The sequence below is a fragment of the Eleutherodactylus coqui genome, chromosome 4 (assembly GCF_035609145.1).
Source record: "Eleutherodactylus coqui strain aEleCoq1 chromosome 4, aEleCoq1.hap1, whole genome shotgun sequence".
NCBI lineage: Eukaryota > Metazoa > Chordata > Amphibia > Anura > Eleutherodactylidae > Eleutherodactylus > Eleutherodactylus coqui.
In genome coordinates this window covers 216257918-216271526 of record NC_089840.1, presented here as the reverse complement: position 1 = coordinate 216271526, position 13609 = coordinate 216257918, and the positions used below count along the sequence as shown (strand labels likewise).

The window sequence follows — 13609 nt, the reverse complement described above, 5'->3', positions numbered from 1 at the left end:
CTCCCTGGTCCAGCTTAGAGCTTACTTCATCGTAGAAACTGATCAGATTTGTCTGACATGAGCGACCCTTCATGAATCCATGCTGGTGAGGAGTTATTCCCTTAATCTCCTTGAGGTACTCATCGATGGCGTCTCTCAGAATCCCCTCGAAAATTTTTCCCGTTACTGAAGTGAGACTTACTGGCCTGTAGTTACCAGGCTCACTTTTGCTCCCTTTTTTGTAAATTGGAACCACGTTGGCAATGCGCCAGTCCAATGGTACTACTCCGGTCTTGATAGTGTCTAGAAATATTAGGTATAGCGGCCTAGCTATCTCGTCACTTAGTTCCTTTAGTATCCTTGGGTGTAATCCATCTGGGCCCGGTGATTTATCAATCTTAGTTTTCTTTAGACGCTTCCGCACCTCCTCCTGCGTTAGGTATGAGATATTTTGTGAGGAGTTCGTTTTATTCCCCTGCATCTCGTGTGGCATTTCCTTTTCTTTTTTTTTTTCAACTTGCATTTTATTAAAGTTTTACAGTTTTACAACAGAGTGGTAGACGGTACATTAGAAAATGTTACATTCTTGTAGATTTACAGTAAACAATGTCTACAATAAGGCAAAAGAGACTGAGGAGATGTGCGCTTGAAAGCCTTCAATATGGTGTTTGTTCGTAGTGTCTCCGTTCAGTCTTAATTTTGTAGTTTTCATTAAGAGAAACAGTATATAGAATAATCGGCCTGGCCAGGGCCCAACTTAGTAATATTGAGGGGTTGGAGAGCATAGGGGATAGTCGGGGTAGGGAAGGTGACGCGGGGGGGGGGGGGGCGGGGGGGGGATGTGACAAGGACTGTTTGGGTGTTTCCCGCGGGGTGAAGATTGCCAGAGGCAGACATGGTCCATGTGTTTTGCTACAGTGTAGCAAACAGATGGTTTGAGAGAGTTTTCCCTCTTATGTTGGTTTGTTTGTTTGTTTCTCTATTTCATAATGTTTATAGTGAGGGCAAGAATCTACTGTTTTGCGAGGGAAGTGAGTATTCCAACCATGGGGACCAAATTTTTAGGAATTTTTCGTGTTTGTCAGATAGGATGGAAGTTAACTTTTCGTTAGTTAGGTACCAGTCTAGTCGTCGTTTGACTTCAGCGAAGTCCAACGAGGCTTTTTGCCATGAGTGTGCGATTACCTGCTTTGTGGCTAAGAAAAAGAAAGATATTAATTTTCTAGAGTCCGGTGGGATATTTTTTATACGTTTGTTTAGGAGGGCCTCCCAAGGATCCTTACGGATATTATAACTTGTGACTGAGTATATTAATGAATAAACTCTAATCCAGAGCCTCTTCACTCTAGGGCAGGTCCACCAGGTGTGGAGCATGTCTCCTGTGGATAGACATCCGCGGAAGCAGTTGGGAGACCTTCCGGGGACTGCGTGGGCAACGCGATCTGGGGTTAGGTACCAGCGGAATAGGACTTTAAAGGAGGTTTCCAACATTAGTATATTTCTAGCGCTGCTGTTGGTGGCGTCCCATATCTGGGTCCACTCTTCCTCAGAGAGGGTTTTCCCGAGGTCTTTTTCCCATCGGGTAGTGTATGGGAGTTGCGTTCGGAGGGAGGAGTGTATTAGATCTGAGTAGATCGTTGATATGAGGCCTTTCGCGTGTGGGTGTTTGTAGCAGTGTTTTTCGAATGGCGTTAAGGTTAGTGGGGAGTCTACATTTTTGAGCAGAGTGGAAATGAAGTGTTTTATTTGCAGGTATCGGAAAATTTCTGATGACGGTATTTTGTGCCTTTCTTGTAATGAGGGGAAAGAGATTGGTCCGTTCGCTGTGTATAGTTGATATACTTTAGTGAGACCTGATTTCGACCAGTTTATGAACGATTGTGGCGATTCTTTACCTGGTAGAAACATTGGATTACGTACTATTGGCACAAGAGGTAAGTGGGGAGAGATCAGTTTCCCTGAATATTTAATGGAGTCCCATATATGGAGAGAATGGTTGACTATTGGATTAGAGATTGTAGGTCTGTGTTTGGGGGGGGTCCAGAGCAGGGCGTCTATTGTGAGAGGATGTGTTTCCGTGGCCTCCAGGGATACCCATAGTGGGGTGTTGTGAGTTGAGTGATATAGGGCCAGTTGGGCTACCTGGGCCGCCTGGTAATATTTTAAGTAGTTTGGGACTCCCAGGCCTCCCCTCCGTCTATGCCTGTAAAGGGTGGATCTCGTTACCCTCGGGATCGTTCCGTTCCAGACAAACCGAAGGGAAATAAGCTGGAGAGTCTTTAGTAAGTGGCCGGGTACTCGGATCGGGAGTGCTCGGAAGTAGTATAATAGTTTAGGAAGGAGTGTCATCTTCAATGCATTGACTCTACCTATCCAGGAGATGTGATAGCGACTCCAGCTTTCCAGAAGTGCCCTTGCCTTACGAAGGAGAGGGATGTAGTTTTGGTCGTATAAGGTTGCATAGTCGTTTGTTAGTTGGATACCCAGGTAGCCCAAGGAGCCCGTCGCCCATTGAAAAGGGAAGTTTCCCTGGAGTGTGTTTAGTATTTCGGGGGGCAGAGTGAGGTTATATGCTTTTGATTTAGATTGATTAATGGTTAAGCCTGATATTGACCCGAATCTGGATAGCTCTTGCATAAGGTTAGGTAGGGAGATATGGGGGGAGGTTATTAACATAAGTAGGTCATCAGCAAACATTGAGAATTTGTGATGTACTGAGGCTATTTCTCTGCCTTTTATGTTTGCGTTGTTTCGAATTTTAATGGCTAATGTTTCCATTGCCATGATAAAAAGTAAGGGGGATAGCGGGCAACCTTGGCGTGTACCCCGGTATATTCGGAATGTATCTGAGAGGAAGCCTCGGTAGCGTACAGAGGCTTTGGGATGGGCATATAGTGACCGGATCCAGGACAGGAACCCGCCCGGAAGCCCCCAGTGTTCAAGAGTTGAGAACAGAAAGTCCCAGCTCAGCGTGTCAAAAGCCTTATTAATGTCGAGGGATAAAAGCATCGCTGGGATCTTTCTGGTCCTGCAAAGGTGTGTGAGGTGGGTAATTCTTCTGATGCTGTCAGGAGCTTGTCGACCGGGGACGAATCCTACCTGGTCTCCTCCAATTATTGAGGGGAGGACTGTGTTTAGACGTTCTGCGAGGATTTTCGTTAAGATTTTTACATCAACATTTATTAAAGATATGGGACGGTAGTTTTGGATGTTTAGTGAATCTTTATCTGGTTTCGGTATCATAGAGATTGTGGCTAAAAGAGCTGTTTGGCCAACAGGAGTACCTTCTTTTATTGCATTGAAGTAGCTTACTAGGTGGGGGGTTAGGATTGGGGAAAATTTCTTGTAATATGGGGCAGAAAAGCCGTCCGGACCCGGTCGTTTGCTGCTTTTAAGTGATTTGATGACATTTGTCACTTCTTCATGGGTGACTTCTGAGGCTAGGTGTTCGAGTGTTGTTGGTTGTAGCCTAGGGAAGGATATTTCCTGTAGGTAAGAAATAATTTCTTCTTGTGGAGTGGTGTGTTGTTGGGAGTAAAGTTTCTTTAGAAACTTCTGGAATTCTTGAGTTATTGTTACTGGGTTGGCCGTTATTGTATTTTGGTTAGTGTGTATTTTGTAGAATGGTGTTGTGTCTGCTTGTGCGCGTAATCTACGCGCTAGTGGCGTAGTGGGTTTATTGTTAAAGGCATAAAATCGTTGACGTGACCATCGTAACTTTCTCTCTATTATGTCCGTAAGGCAGAGGTCTAGTTCGGTTTTGGCGCGTGAGAGTGCCTGGAGGTTTTTTTTAGTTGGGTGCTTTTTGGCGGTTTCTTCTAGTTGAGAGACCTGTTGTTCTAATTTTAGTTGTAATGCCAGGCGTTCTCGTTTGCGGCGCGCTGCTATTTGTATCAGGTGGCCACGTATGACTACTTTGTGGGCCTCCCAGAGAGAGACAGGAGAAGATACAGAGGGGCTATTTATTTGGAAGTACTCTTCCATTTGTGGTCTTAGTAAGTTTATTATTTCAGGCATTGAAAGAAGGGAGTCGTTAAGAGTCCACGATGTGTTTGTGGGTTTTGACATTAGGGAGTTACAAGAGATGGACAAAGGGCTGTGGTCAGACCAGGGGACTGAAAGTATTTCTGACTGTGGTATTTGGGATATGAATGTGTCGGGTACCAGAATATGGTCTATTCTTCTATATAATGAATGTGGGGCTGAAAAATGTGTGTAGTCTTTTGTGGTTGGATTTACTTCTCTCCAAATGTCCACTAGGCGGTTTTGCTGGAGGAGGGATTTAAATTTGTGGGAAATGGAGTGTTGTGGTGTTAGTGGGTGGGTCGGGAGAGTGGTTGAGCTCCTATCCAGATCCGGGTCAACTATACAATTTGAATCTCCGCAGAGAATGACAGTGCCTGTTTTGACGCTTTCTACTATTTCAAATAGTTTTGTGAGGAATTGAATTTGCCTCGAATTTGGGGCGTAGTAGGAGATTAGGGTTATTGGGACATCTTGGATGGCCCCTGTTAAGATTAAATAGCGGCCGTCTGGGTCGGCAGTTGTTGAGGAGTGTGAGAAGAGGACTGATCTGCTGAAGCAGATAGTTACTCCTTTTGTCTTAGTTGGTGAGTTTGCTGAGTAGAACGTTGGGTATTGAGGGGATAGATAGCGTGGTGCTGAGTCGGTGGAGAAGTGTGTTTCTTGTAAGCAGACTATATCTGCTCGTTTAGTCTTATAGTATCGAAATGCTTTTGAACGTTTCTGAGGGGAATTAAAACCTTGGACATTGTGGGATATTATTTTTAAATCCATGGCAAATGGTGAGATTTATGCATGAATATAGTTGTCTCAGGGTCTCCACCCCGCGGGAGAGGGGGTTGGGGGAAAGGGTGGGGGGGGGGGGGGAAGGGAACATGCAAGTGGTGGCCAACTGTTAACATTTATTTCAAGGTATGTAGGCTTCGCTGTCTTGATGTCAGCATGCCAAAGGGATCTCATAGGTTCGAGTGGTTTGCAGAGGTGTAGCCACATCGACTCTGAGAACGGGTGGGTTATGAATTAATATAACTTGGGGAGAGATTGTTCAAGTGGACCTGGTGGGAGGTTAAGGGATGGTGGTGTGGAGAAGGTGATAATAATAGATAAATAAGGAAGGGGAGAGGAGGAGAGAGAGAGGAAGAGAAAGAGAAAAATAAAAAATAAAAAAAGAGGGGGGGGGGGGGGGGAGAGGAGTAATACACAGATTTTACATTTACTTGCGTCAGAGGTTCATTTTCAAGAAGTCCTTATCAGTCCTCTGTGTTGATCTCAAGAAGTTGTTGGGTTCTTTCTCTTGTTTTCCGTGGTGCGACTTGGGAATAATAAGTAAGTGAGATGGAGAGAGGGGGGGGGAGTAGTAAAATAAAAAAAAAAAAAAAGAGGGGGGGGGGAAAGAGAGGTGAAACACAGATATTACACTTTTACTTGTGGCTGTGTATCATTTTACTGAAGTCCTTGAAGATCTGCTGCGGTGGTCTCAAGGAGGTGTTGAATTCTTCCTCTTATTTTCGGGAGTGGGTCTTGGGGAAGATGGTGACGCTGCTGGTAGGTCTGTGGAGGTCGATTGCGATGGTGGTTGCTGGATATTTAGATCTGTGAAACACCGTCGAGCTCCTTCTGGTGAGAGTATCGTATGTATTTTGTCTTGGTAAGAGAAAGTCAGTTTAAATGGAAAGCCCCATCTGTATTGTATTTTTTCTCTTTGTAGAATTTGTAGATAGGGTTTTAGTGCTTTCCTTTTCGAGAGAGTTGAGGGGGCCAGATCTGGATATAATTGGTAGTCGAACCCTTGAAAGGTTAGTTTGTGGGAGGAGCGGGCTGTGCGCATTATTTGCTCCTTAGTGCGGTGAAAGTGGAGTTTGAGCACTACATCTCTGGGAGGCCCGTTAGGGTTTGGTGCTCTCAGGGCTCTATGGATTCTGTCAAATTCCATTCTGTCAACTGGGATGCTGGGACAAAGTTCTTGGAATAGTGCAGTTGTTGTTGATTGAAGATCTTTTATCGATTCAGGGACTCCGCGGATCCGTATATTATCGCGGCGGGCTCTGTTTTCCGCTTCTTCTAGTTTGTCATGTAAATAGTTGATTTCCTCATGGAGCTGCTCTATGTCTTTTTCATGGGATTCAAGAACTACGGTAGCGTTGTCCATCCTATCTTCGAGGGCAATTGTTCTTTGGCTAAGTTCTCGAATTTCTCCAGAGAGCTTTGTTGTTATTTCTGAAGAGGTCTTTGACAGTTCCTTTTGTAGGAGTGTTTCTATCTGGATTAAGAGATTTTCTGGGATGTTGGAAGTAGGGCTCATTGTAGGGCTTCGATTCGGGTTTGAGTTTCCGCTGCTTGGTTGTGATACGTTTTGTGGGTCTTCTATTGAGGAGCGGGAATTTTCGTCTGAGGATGCAGAGATGTCTTGTGATCTTGAGGATTTTTTTGAACTCGTCTGTTGGGGTAGAGAATTTTTCCCCTGTCTGGTTTGTGTTTGTGTGGGGCGCATGGTTGCGCTGTTATTGTCTTTCTTTCTCTCTCGTCCTTCTCTCTCTCCCTATCCAGGATACTATTAGTAGTTTTTGGGTCCACTTGGCAGTTTTAGCCCCCGTTTAGAGACTTGTGTAGCTAAGGGTACATTAAGAGGAGGTCATCCTTTTTACTCTTAAGTGTCTTTTTTTTTTTTTCCTTCACCCCTCGTTCCTCCTTTTCCTCTCTCCTCCTCCCACCCCTCCTATCTCTTTGTTTCCTCCTCCTTCCGATGGTATATGTACCACGCTCTATTTGTGTAGCGTGTATGGTATTTGTCTCTATTGCAGGAGATAGGGAGGTTTTTCCGTAAGAGTTGTAAAGATTATGTAATTTTCTTCTAGCAATATTGTTCACGGCCACTTGGTGGCAGCAGAGTCCAACTCTTGTGCTTTTCAAGTTAGGACTGTTTGAATAAAGTGGGTCTGTTCAGCGTTGTTAGCTGCTAACTCTGAGTATATAGAAGGTCGTTAATAGGAGCAGTGGGGGGCTCCCACTGTAGTGGATCGTATGCAGAGTTTTGGTTATTGTATTAAAGACCACTTATTAAAGAGGAGTTTGGTTGTCCCAGATGGACATTTGCTTCTTAGCGGTTTGCCTTAGTTTTGTTATGTTGTGGGCTCTGCTATGTGAGGTGTAGCAGAGCTGGAAAGGGCTTTCCTAAGTCGTTCTGGGAGACTTACAGCAACATTCAGCTGGGCTTGTTGCTGTGTATTTACTGTGAAGCGTTGCTCCTATGTGAAGTCGGAGTGTTCACACGGCCCACAGGAGCGCCTCCGCCCGCGGAGGGGGGTTAATGGTGTCTTTGTCTCTGACGGGAGGCCAGGGGACCAGTGGCTTGTTTGCTACTGCTCATAGGGTAATATGCAGTCCCCACTGGTTATCTTATCCGTGGTATTAGGATAGTGTCCTTGGCTCTGCGGGGTTATTATGGCAGGAATTGGTGGTTGTCACTTTGCCGGCACTGCTTCTTTTTATGCCGATGTGGGATACTGGCTGCTGTTCCCAGTTTATTCAAGGATGTGCCGGGGGAGCTTATCCCTGGTAGTTTCTTTATTCGGCTGTCAGGTTGGAGTTACTTGTGACCGCCAGTGGGGTAATGGAGTCCCTCAGCGAGTGGTGACCTAAAATGGCGACCGTGCCCAGGGAGGGGGGGGAATGGGGGGCTCCGCGACCCTCGTGTTGCCGCCTCGCTGGCGTCTCCGCCCGAGCTGGGTCACTAATTTTTCCCCCGTATCGGGGTCTTTTCTGGGCTCCGAGGAGTGCCTCTGTCGGCGGGAGAGGGGGGTTGTGGACGTACCTGCCGTCTGTCGGAAGTCGCGGGAGAGCCGACCCCAGAAGCGCGGACCGCTCCTTCAACCCCGTGCGGTCGTCCGGGTCTCCACCACCGACTGTGTGAAGGATGCGGTGTGCAGGCAGTCTTTGTCAGACTCGCAGGTGTCGGCGGCAGCCGGCCGATGGACCCCGCTGTTGGTCTGCGGAGCACGGGTGCTTTTTCCCACCGTCGGCGGCTTGTCAGGGTCCGCAGGTCTCAGTGGGCCGCCGGCTTTTTTCTTCCTCCCCGCTGGCGCTTCGTCTGCCGGTCTTCTTCTCCGACTGCTCTCCGGTGTTCCGGTGAGCAGTGCTTTGCTTACTGATGGGAGTTTGGTTGTTTTAGGTGGTTAGGTGGGCCAAATATCTCACTTTTTGCCGGAGCTCCGGTGAGACACGTCCGCCATGAAGGGAAGTCAGGACACGCCCCTGCATTTCCTTTTCTTTGGTGAACACACTTGAGAAGAAACTGTTTATTAGATTTGCTTTCCCTTCGTCATCATCAATGATTTCTCCTGCATTGTTTTTTAAAGGGCCAGCGCTCTCCCTGCAAATCCTTTCGCTGTTTATGTAGTTGAAAAATAGCTTCGGGTTGTTTCTGCTCTCTTTTGCGATCCGTCTTTCTGCTTCCTCCTTGGCAGTTTTAATCGTGTCTTTGCATATTTTGTTTTTTTTCCCTGTATGATTTTAGCGCTTCTTCGCTGCCTTGTTGCTTTAGTAGTTTGAACGCTTTCTTCTTTTCGTTTATTGCCCCTCGTACCGTCTTGTCGAACCACATTGGTTTCCTTTTAGCTGAGTTTCTTTTATTTTTAAAGGGAATGGACTGCTCACATGAGGCGATTAGGATCCTTTTGAACTTTTCCCATTTTTCCTCTGTACTGATATTTTTGAGGATGTTGTCCCAATTAATGTTACCGATAGTAGTTCTAAGCTCATCAAATTTTGCTTTACTAAAGTTTAGTTTCTTTGTCACTCCCTGATAAGGCTTCCTATTGATTGACAGCTGGAAGTTGATTATATTGTGGTCGCTGTTCCCCAAGTGCCCCTCAACCTGCACCCCCTTTATACGTTCCGGTTTGTTAGTTAGCACTAGGTCCAGAATGGCTCTCCCTCTTGTTGGTTCCTGCACAAGTTGGTTCAGGTAATTGTCTTTAATTACTCTCAAGAACTTATCACCCCTGTGAGATTTGCAGGTTTCGTTCTCCCATGTTATATCTGGGTAATTAAAGTCCCCCATGATAATTACTTCGTTGCGCTTTGACACCTCTTCTATCTGCCTTAGTAGTAAGTCTTCAGTTTCTTCTGTTGCTTTTGGTGGTCGATAGAAGACCCCTATCAGGATTTTGTTATTTTTTCCTCCCTGTATTTCTATCCACAGAGATTCCACCTGTTCGTCTCCTACCCCTATATCCTCCCGTAGCCTCGGCTTCAAGTTCGATTTGACGTACAGACATACCCCTCCCCCTTTCTGGTTCCTTCGGTCTCTTCTGAAGAGATTGTACCCCTGCAAATTCACTGCCCAATCGCACTTATCATCAAGCCATGTTTCAGTAATTCCGACCATATCATAACTTTCATCAGTCATTCTTGCTTCAAGCTCGCCCACTTTACCGATCAGACTTCGTGCATTCGTGATCATACAATTTATTTCATTTTTTTTGTTTTTTAAATTTGTTTTGTTGCTATTCGTACTTATGGCTGATCTATCAGTTCTAACTGTACTAACCCCACCCCCTGCATTGCAGTCATTGAAATGAATGGAAAATTTGATGCAATACCGAGCCCTGCCACTGCAGTGATTATGGAGCTGTCTGCTTCCTGCAGAAATCAGCTCAGTGCACCAGCCCAGAAACAGGTGAGATGGGACGGGGAGCTGGTGAACTGAGATCCCGTCCCCTCTCTGACCCTCGCCATTGCTTGCAATGGAGGGGGCATAACAGGATGGAACATAGCTCCGCCCCTGACCCAACCCTCCATTGCAAACAGTAGCAAGAGGCAGAGAGGGGGCGGGAGTTCAATGCACTAGCTCCTCCCCTTGCAGAAAGGGGCAGCGTATATCAGCCGGGCGTGAAAACCTGACCGATATATGCCCGTCTAAATAAGCCCTAAAGGGAGAATGGTGGGGTTTTGGCATTTTTATTGTTGTTTTTTTTATAATTTTTTAACTTTTTCATTTTTTTTACATTTTTGTCTTTTTTAGGGAACTTGCATAATCCTTTTTTTTATTCTTCTAATACTCTGGAATGCTGAGGCATAGTAGGGTATTAGACAGGCTATGAAGCTCAGAGTCTTAGCGCCATAGCCTAATTTAGCTGGCAAACCCGGAGGCTATATTCAAGCCTCCGGATGCAACTGAGACCCTTCAGAACCGCCTGATCACATTGCGAGGGTTCTGATGGTGACACGGCTTTCATTTGACAGCCGATCACCAGCTCTCCCTGCCATGGAGACCATTGGCCGGCTTCTGACGAGCCGATGGTCCACGTGGCAGGGAGAGCTGTCCAATGGTGACAGAGGGAGCCCTCTGCTTCTGTCAGCCCTTTACATGCTGCAGTCGCACAGACCACAACATGTTAAAGGGTTAAACAGCGGAGATCAGAGGTTTTCTCCGTTCTCAGCTGTCAGCACTTTACATGCTGCGGTCACAGAGATTGCGGTATGTAAAGGGTTAAACAGCGGAGATTGGAGGTTTTCTTTGTTCTCTGCTGTAAGAGCTGGTGCCCGGCTATCATCTGACAGTTGGTCACCAGCTCTCCCTGCACGCGGACCATCAGCCGGCGTCTGAAAAGCCGATGGTTTCCGTGGCCAGATGTAAACAGTGCAGGGAAGAATCGGAAAGTTGCCGGTAGATCGGTTATATCTTCCCGCTTCTTTTTTTAAAGTCCTGCACTGGTTCTTTGTGGGACTATGCAGGCAGAGCACAATGCCACAGCTTATGGCATTGTGTTCTGCATGGTCCTATAGTGAAACATAGCCAGGAAATCTTCTGGGCTATGTCACTATGGGCAGCGCAGCTAGTCCTGGAAAATTTCCGGGCGTGCCACTGAAGAGGTTAATGCTATAACTTACAGATCTTGAGATATACAACTATAACAAGAGGTATGAGTTACTACAAATGACTGGTTACTTTTGTACTCCTATGACTTATGATTTAAGAAAACTATAAGACTAGACTGTGCTAATGTCATGAGGTGGTAAGGACTTCTGCAAAGGTTGGGCTACATTTGGAGCCTTCATCACTAATTCTGACTAGAAAAACAGCGTTGTATGCAGAGCTATTTTTCCAATCAAAACGAGAGACACTTCAGAAGGCACAAAATTTGGCAACAGAAATATCAACTTAGCTTTTTAAAGGCTTACATTATCAGCACATTTGCAGTATGATATTTCCTTCCCCTTCCCCCTCAACCCCATGCCATGTTCATTTTCTGCACCAACATTTTGAAATATGCACCATATCTTGGGATATGCATCAGTCAGAGACGGTCCTCCAATCAGCATTGCCAAGACAGCTGGCGCAGCCCATCAAAGCGTTGACTGGTCTAGAACAGTGTTTCTCAACTCTAGTCCTCAGGGACCCCCCTATATGACCTGTCGGGGGTCTCTGAGGACTGGAGTTGAGAAAAGCTGGTCTAGAAGTCTTGATTTCCACAGCCAATTATACTGTAGAAAATCTCCAAGATTTTGTTGGCTTTCAAGGAAATGCACCATTTGAGTTGTACTTTGCTATCGTTCACTGCCTCTGCTTATGCTACACCGTAATTTACTGACCATAAGTCAAGTAAGGCACCCACTATTTGTATTTTTGATAAAGGCATTTTATGCAAAATTAAAAATGGGGTATTTTACACTTGGATGGACCTCTTTTCTCAATCAAACTATCCACTTCCTCTGAATATCCAGCCATATTTGATCCTGATAGTATAATAAACCCTCCATCCACAGCCAAAAACTAGGCTGGATTCACATTTGCACTATTATTTCCATTGTTTGGCTCCATCATAGGAGCTAAACATTGGAAGTGCTGGACCCCATGCTTAACTGACATGAATGATGTCCATAGGACCCAGTTGACTAGCATGGTGTCCTCCGGGCTTCCGCCAGGCTGCTCGGGAATCTATGTCAGCTGTGTGCCGAAGACGCTTGCACAGATATGAACAGTCTAACCTGTGCCTACACTAATTGGGTAAAGAAGCATCCCTAAAGAACCTTCTAAGTCTTCTAACTGCTCAGACAGTCTGTCACCAGCTTGAGAGCACCTTGTAAGTGTCAATGTACACTGTGATAAGACTATGTTCCTGTCAAAAGCAGTGATTTCTTATGATCCTTCTCAGTGATTACCCGACATCATGGAGCAACCTGGAGAGACTGGAGAGAATCCTGTTCTAATTGCAGTAACATTTGTTTAGGTCTAATCTTTTCAGATCAACAAGTATCCCGGATGGAGAAGTTGGCCGGATTAGTGGAAGAGTTGGAAGCAGATGACCCCTAGCCCACTTCCACCCCTGAGCCGGACCATACTAAACGATTAAACTGTTATGTGCAAGCATGAGAAGGTACTACCAGGGCTCAACATCCTCTACCATGTCTTCAGTTGTTCTTCTAAAACCAGCATCTTATACTGCAGTCGTTGCCGCTCCATAGAATGAGTCTACAAATCGCTACACGTTGAAGTCTTCTACCATTTGTGACTATCCCGACCCATAAAGCCGTTTACCATTGTACCTTCACTGGGAATGAACAGGGACGATTGTTTTCAGATTTGTATACAGTGAAAACTTGTGTATAATGTTACATTTTTGCTAAATGTTTTTATTTTCTAAAATAAAGATGAGTTTTGTAGTTACATTTTTATTAGTGTTTTAATTGTGAGGTAAGATGTAATGTTGTGCCAGCAAGAAAAAACTAAAGTGTAATTTAGAAATCCACTGTCCAGGGTGTAGAGGTATCTAATGACCTCTTACAGTGCGATGATCCCTATACTTCTTTAATTTGCTCATTTACATTTAACAAAAGTCTCTCTCAACATGCATACATGAGCCTATGGTGCCCATGACCCTGTCACCAGTTGTCCTTCTTCGAACCGCTTTTGGTAGGTACTAACCATTGCATCTTGGGAACCGCCCTCCCTGGTATTCTGGAGGGCTCTGTTCCAGTCGTCTAGTCATTACTATTTCGCCAAAGTTACTCAGTTTCCTACACTTGCCCATTTTACCTGCTTCCAACACACCAAGAGCTGACTCTTCACTTGATGCTTAAAGGGTTGTACCAAGATATAAAGTTATTCCCCTGCCTACAGGATAGGGAATAACATTATGATCCGACCACCGATTACAATAATGGGTGTTCCGATGGACCCCTCATGGCTGGATGTGAGGATGAGTGTGATGCGTGCTGCAGCTCCATTAACTTCAGTGACAGCGCTCAGCAATCTCTGGCGCTCATACTCGACAATTTCAGGCACTGTCATTGAAATAAACGTAGCTGTGGCATGCTCGTGTGTCCTTTGCTCCATTCACGTGGAGACCATTGGGACCCCCATTTTTGCGATTGGTCAGGGTCCAACCACTAGGACCCTAACCAATCATATATTGTGGATAGGGGAATAACTTTATATCCTGGTACAACACCTTTAACCCCTTCCCGCCATAGGACATAGAGTTATGTCATGGCAGGGTGGTACTTAAGGCAACATTACATAACCTTACGTCATGTGGATCTCGCGGGATCTAAAACAATCCTGCGCCATCTGGCAGCAGGAGCTGGCTTATACTGATAGCCTGCA

General features: G+C 45.6%; 1 protein-coding gene across 2 annotated transcripts in view; it reads left to right on the top strand.

Annotated features, from left to right (window-relative positions):
• The window catches only part of LOC136626035 (anaphase-promoting complex subunit 16-like), a 29402-nt gene extending 16732 nt beyond the window's left edge, over nt 1–12670 (top strand). For both annotated transcript variants that reach the window (XR_010792610.1, XM_066600743.1), the window contains exon 3: nt 12249–12670. Coding sequence is in view for 1 of the 2 variants with exons in the window: in XM_066600743.1 (XP_066456840.1) it covers nt 12249–12316 (68 nt within the window). In the remaining variant the exon portion in view is untranslated. The remainder of the gene's footprint in view (nt 1–12248) is intronic.
• The last annotated feature ends 939 nt before the right edge of the window (nt 12671–13609 follow it).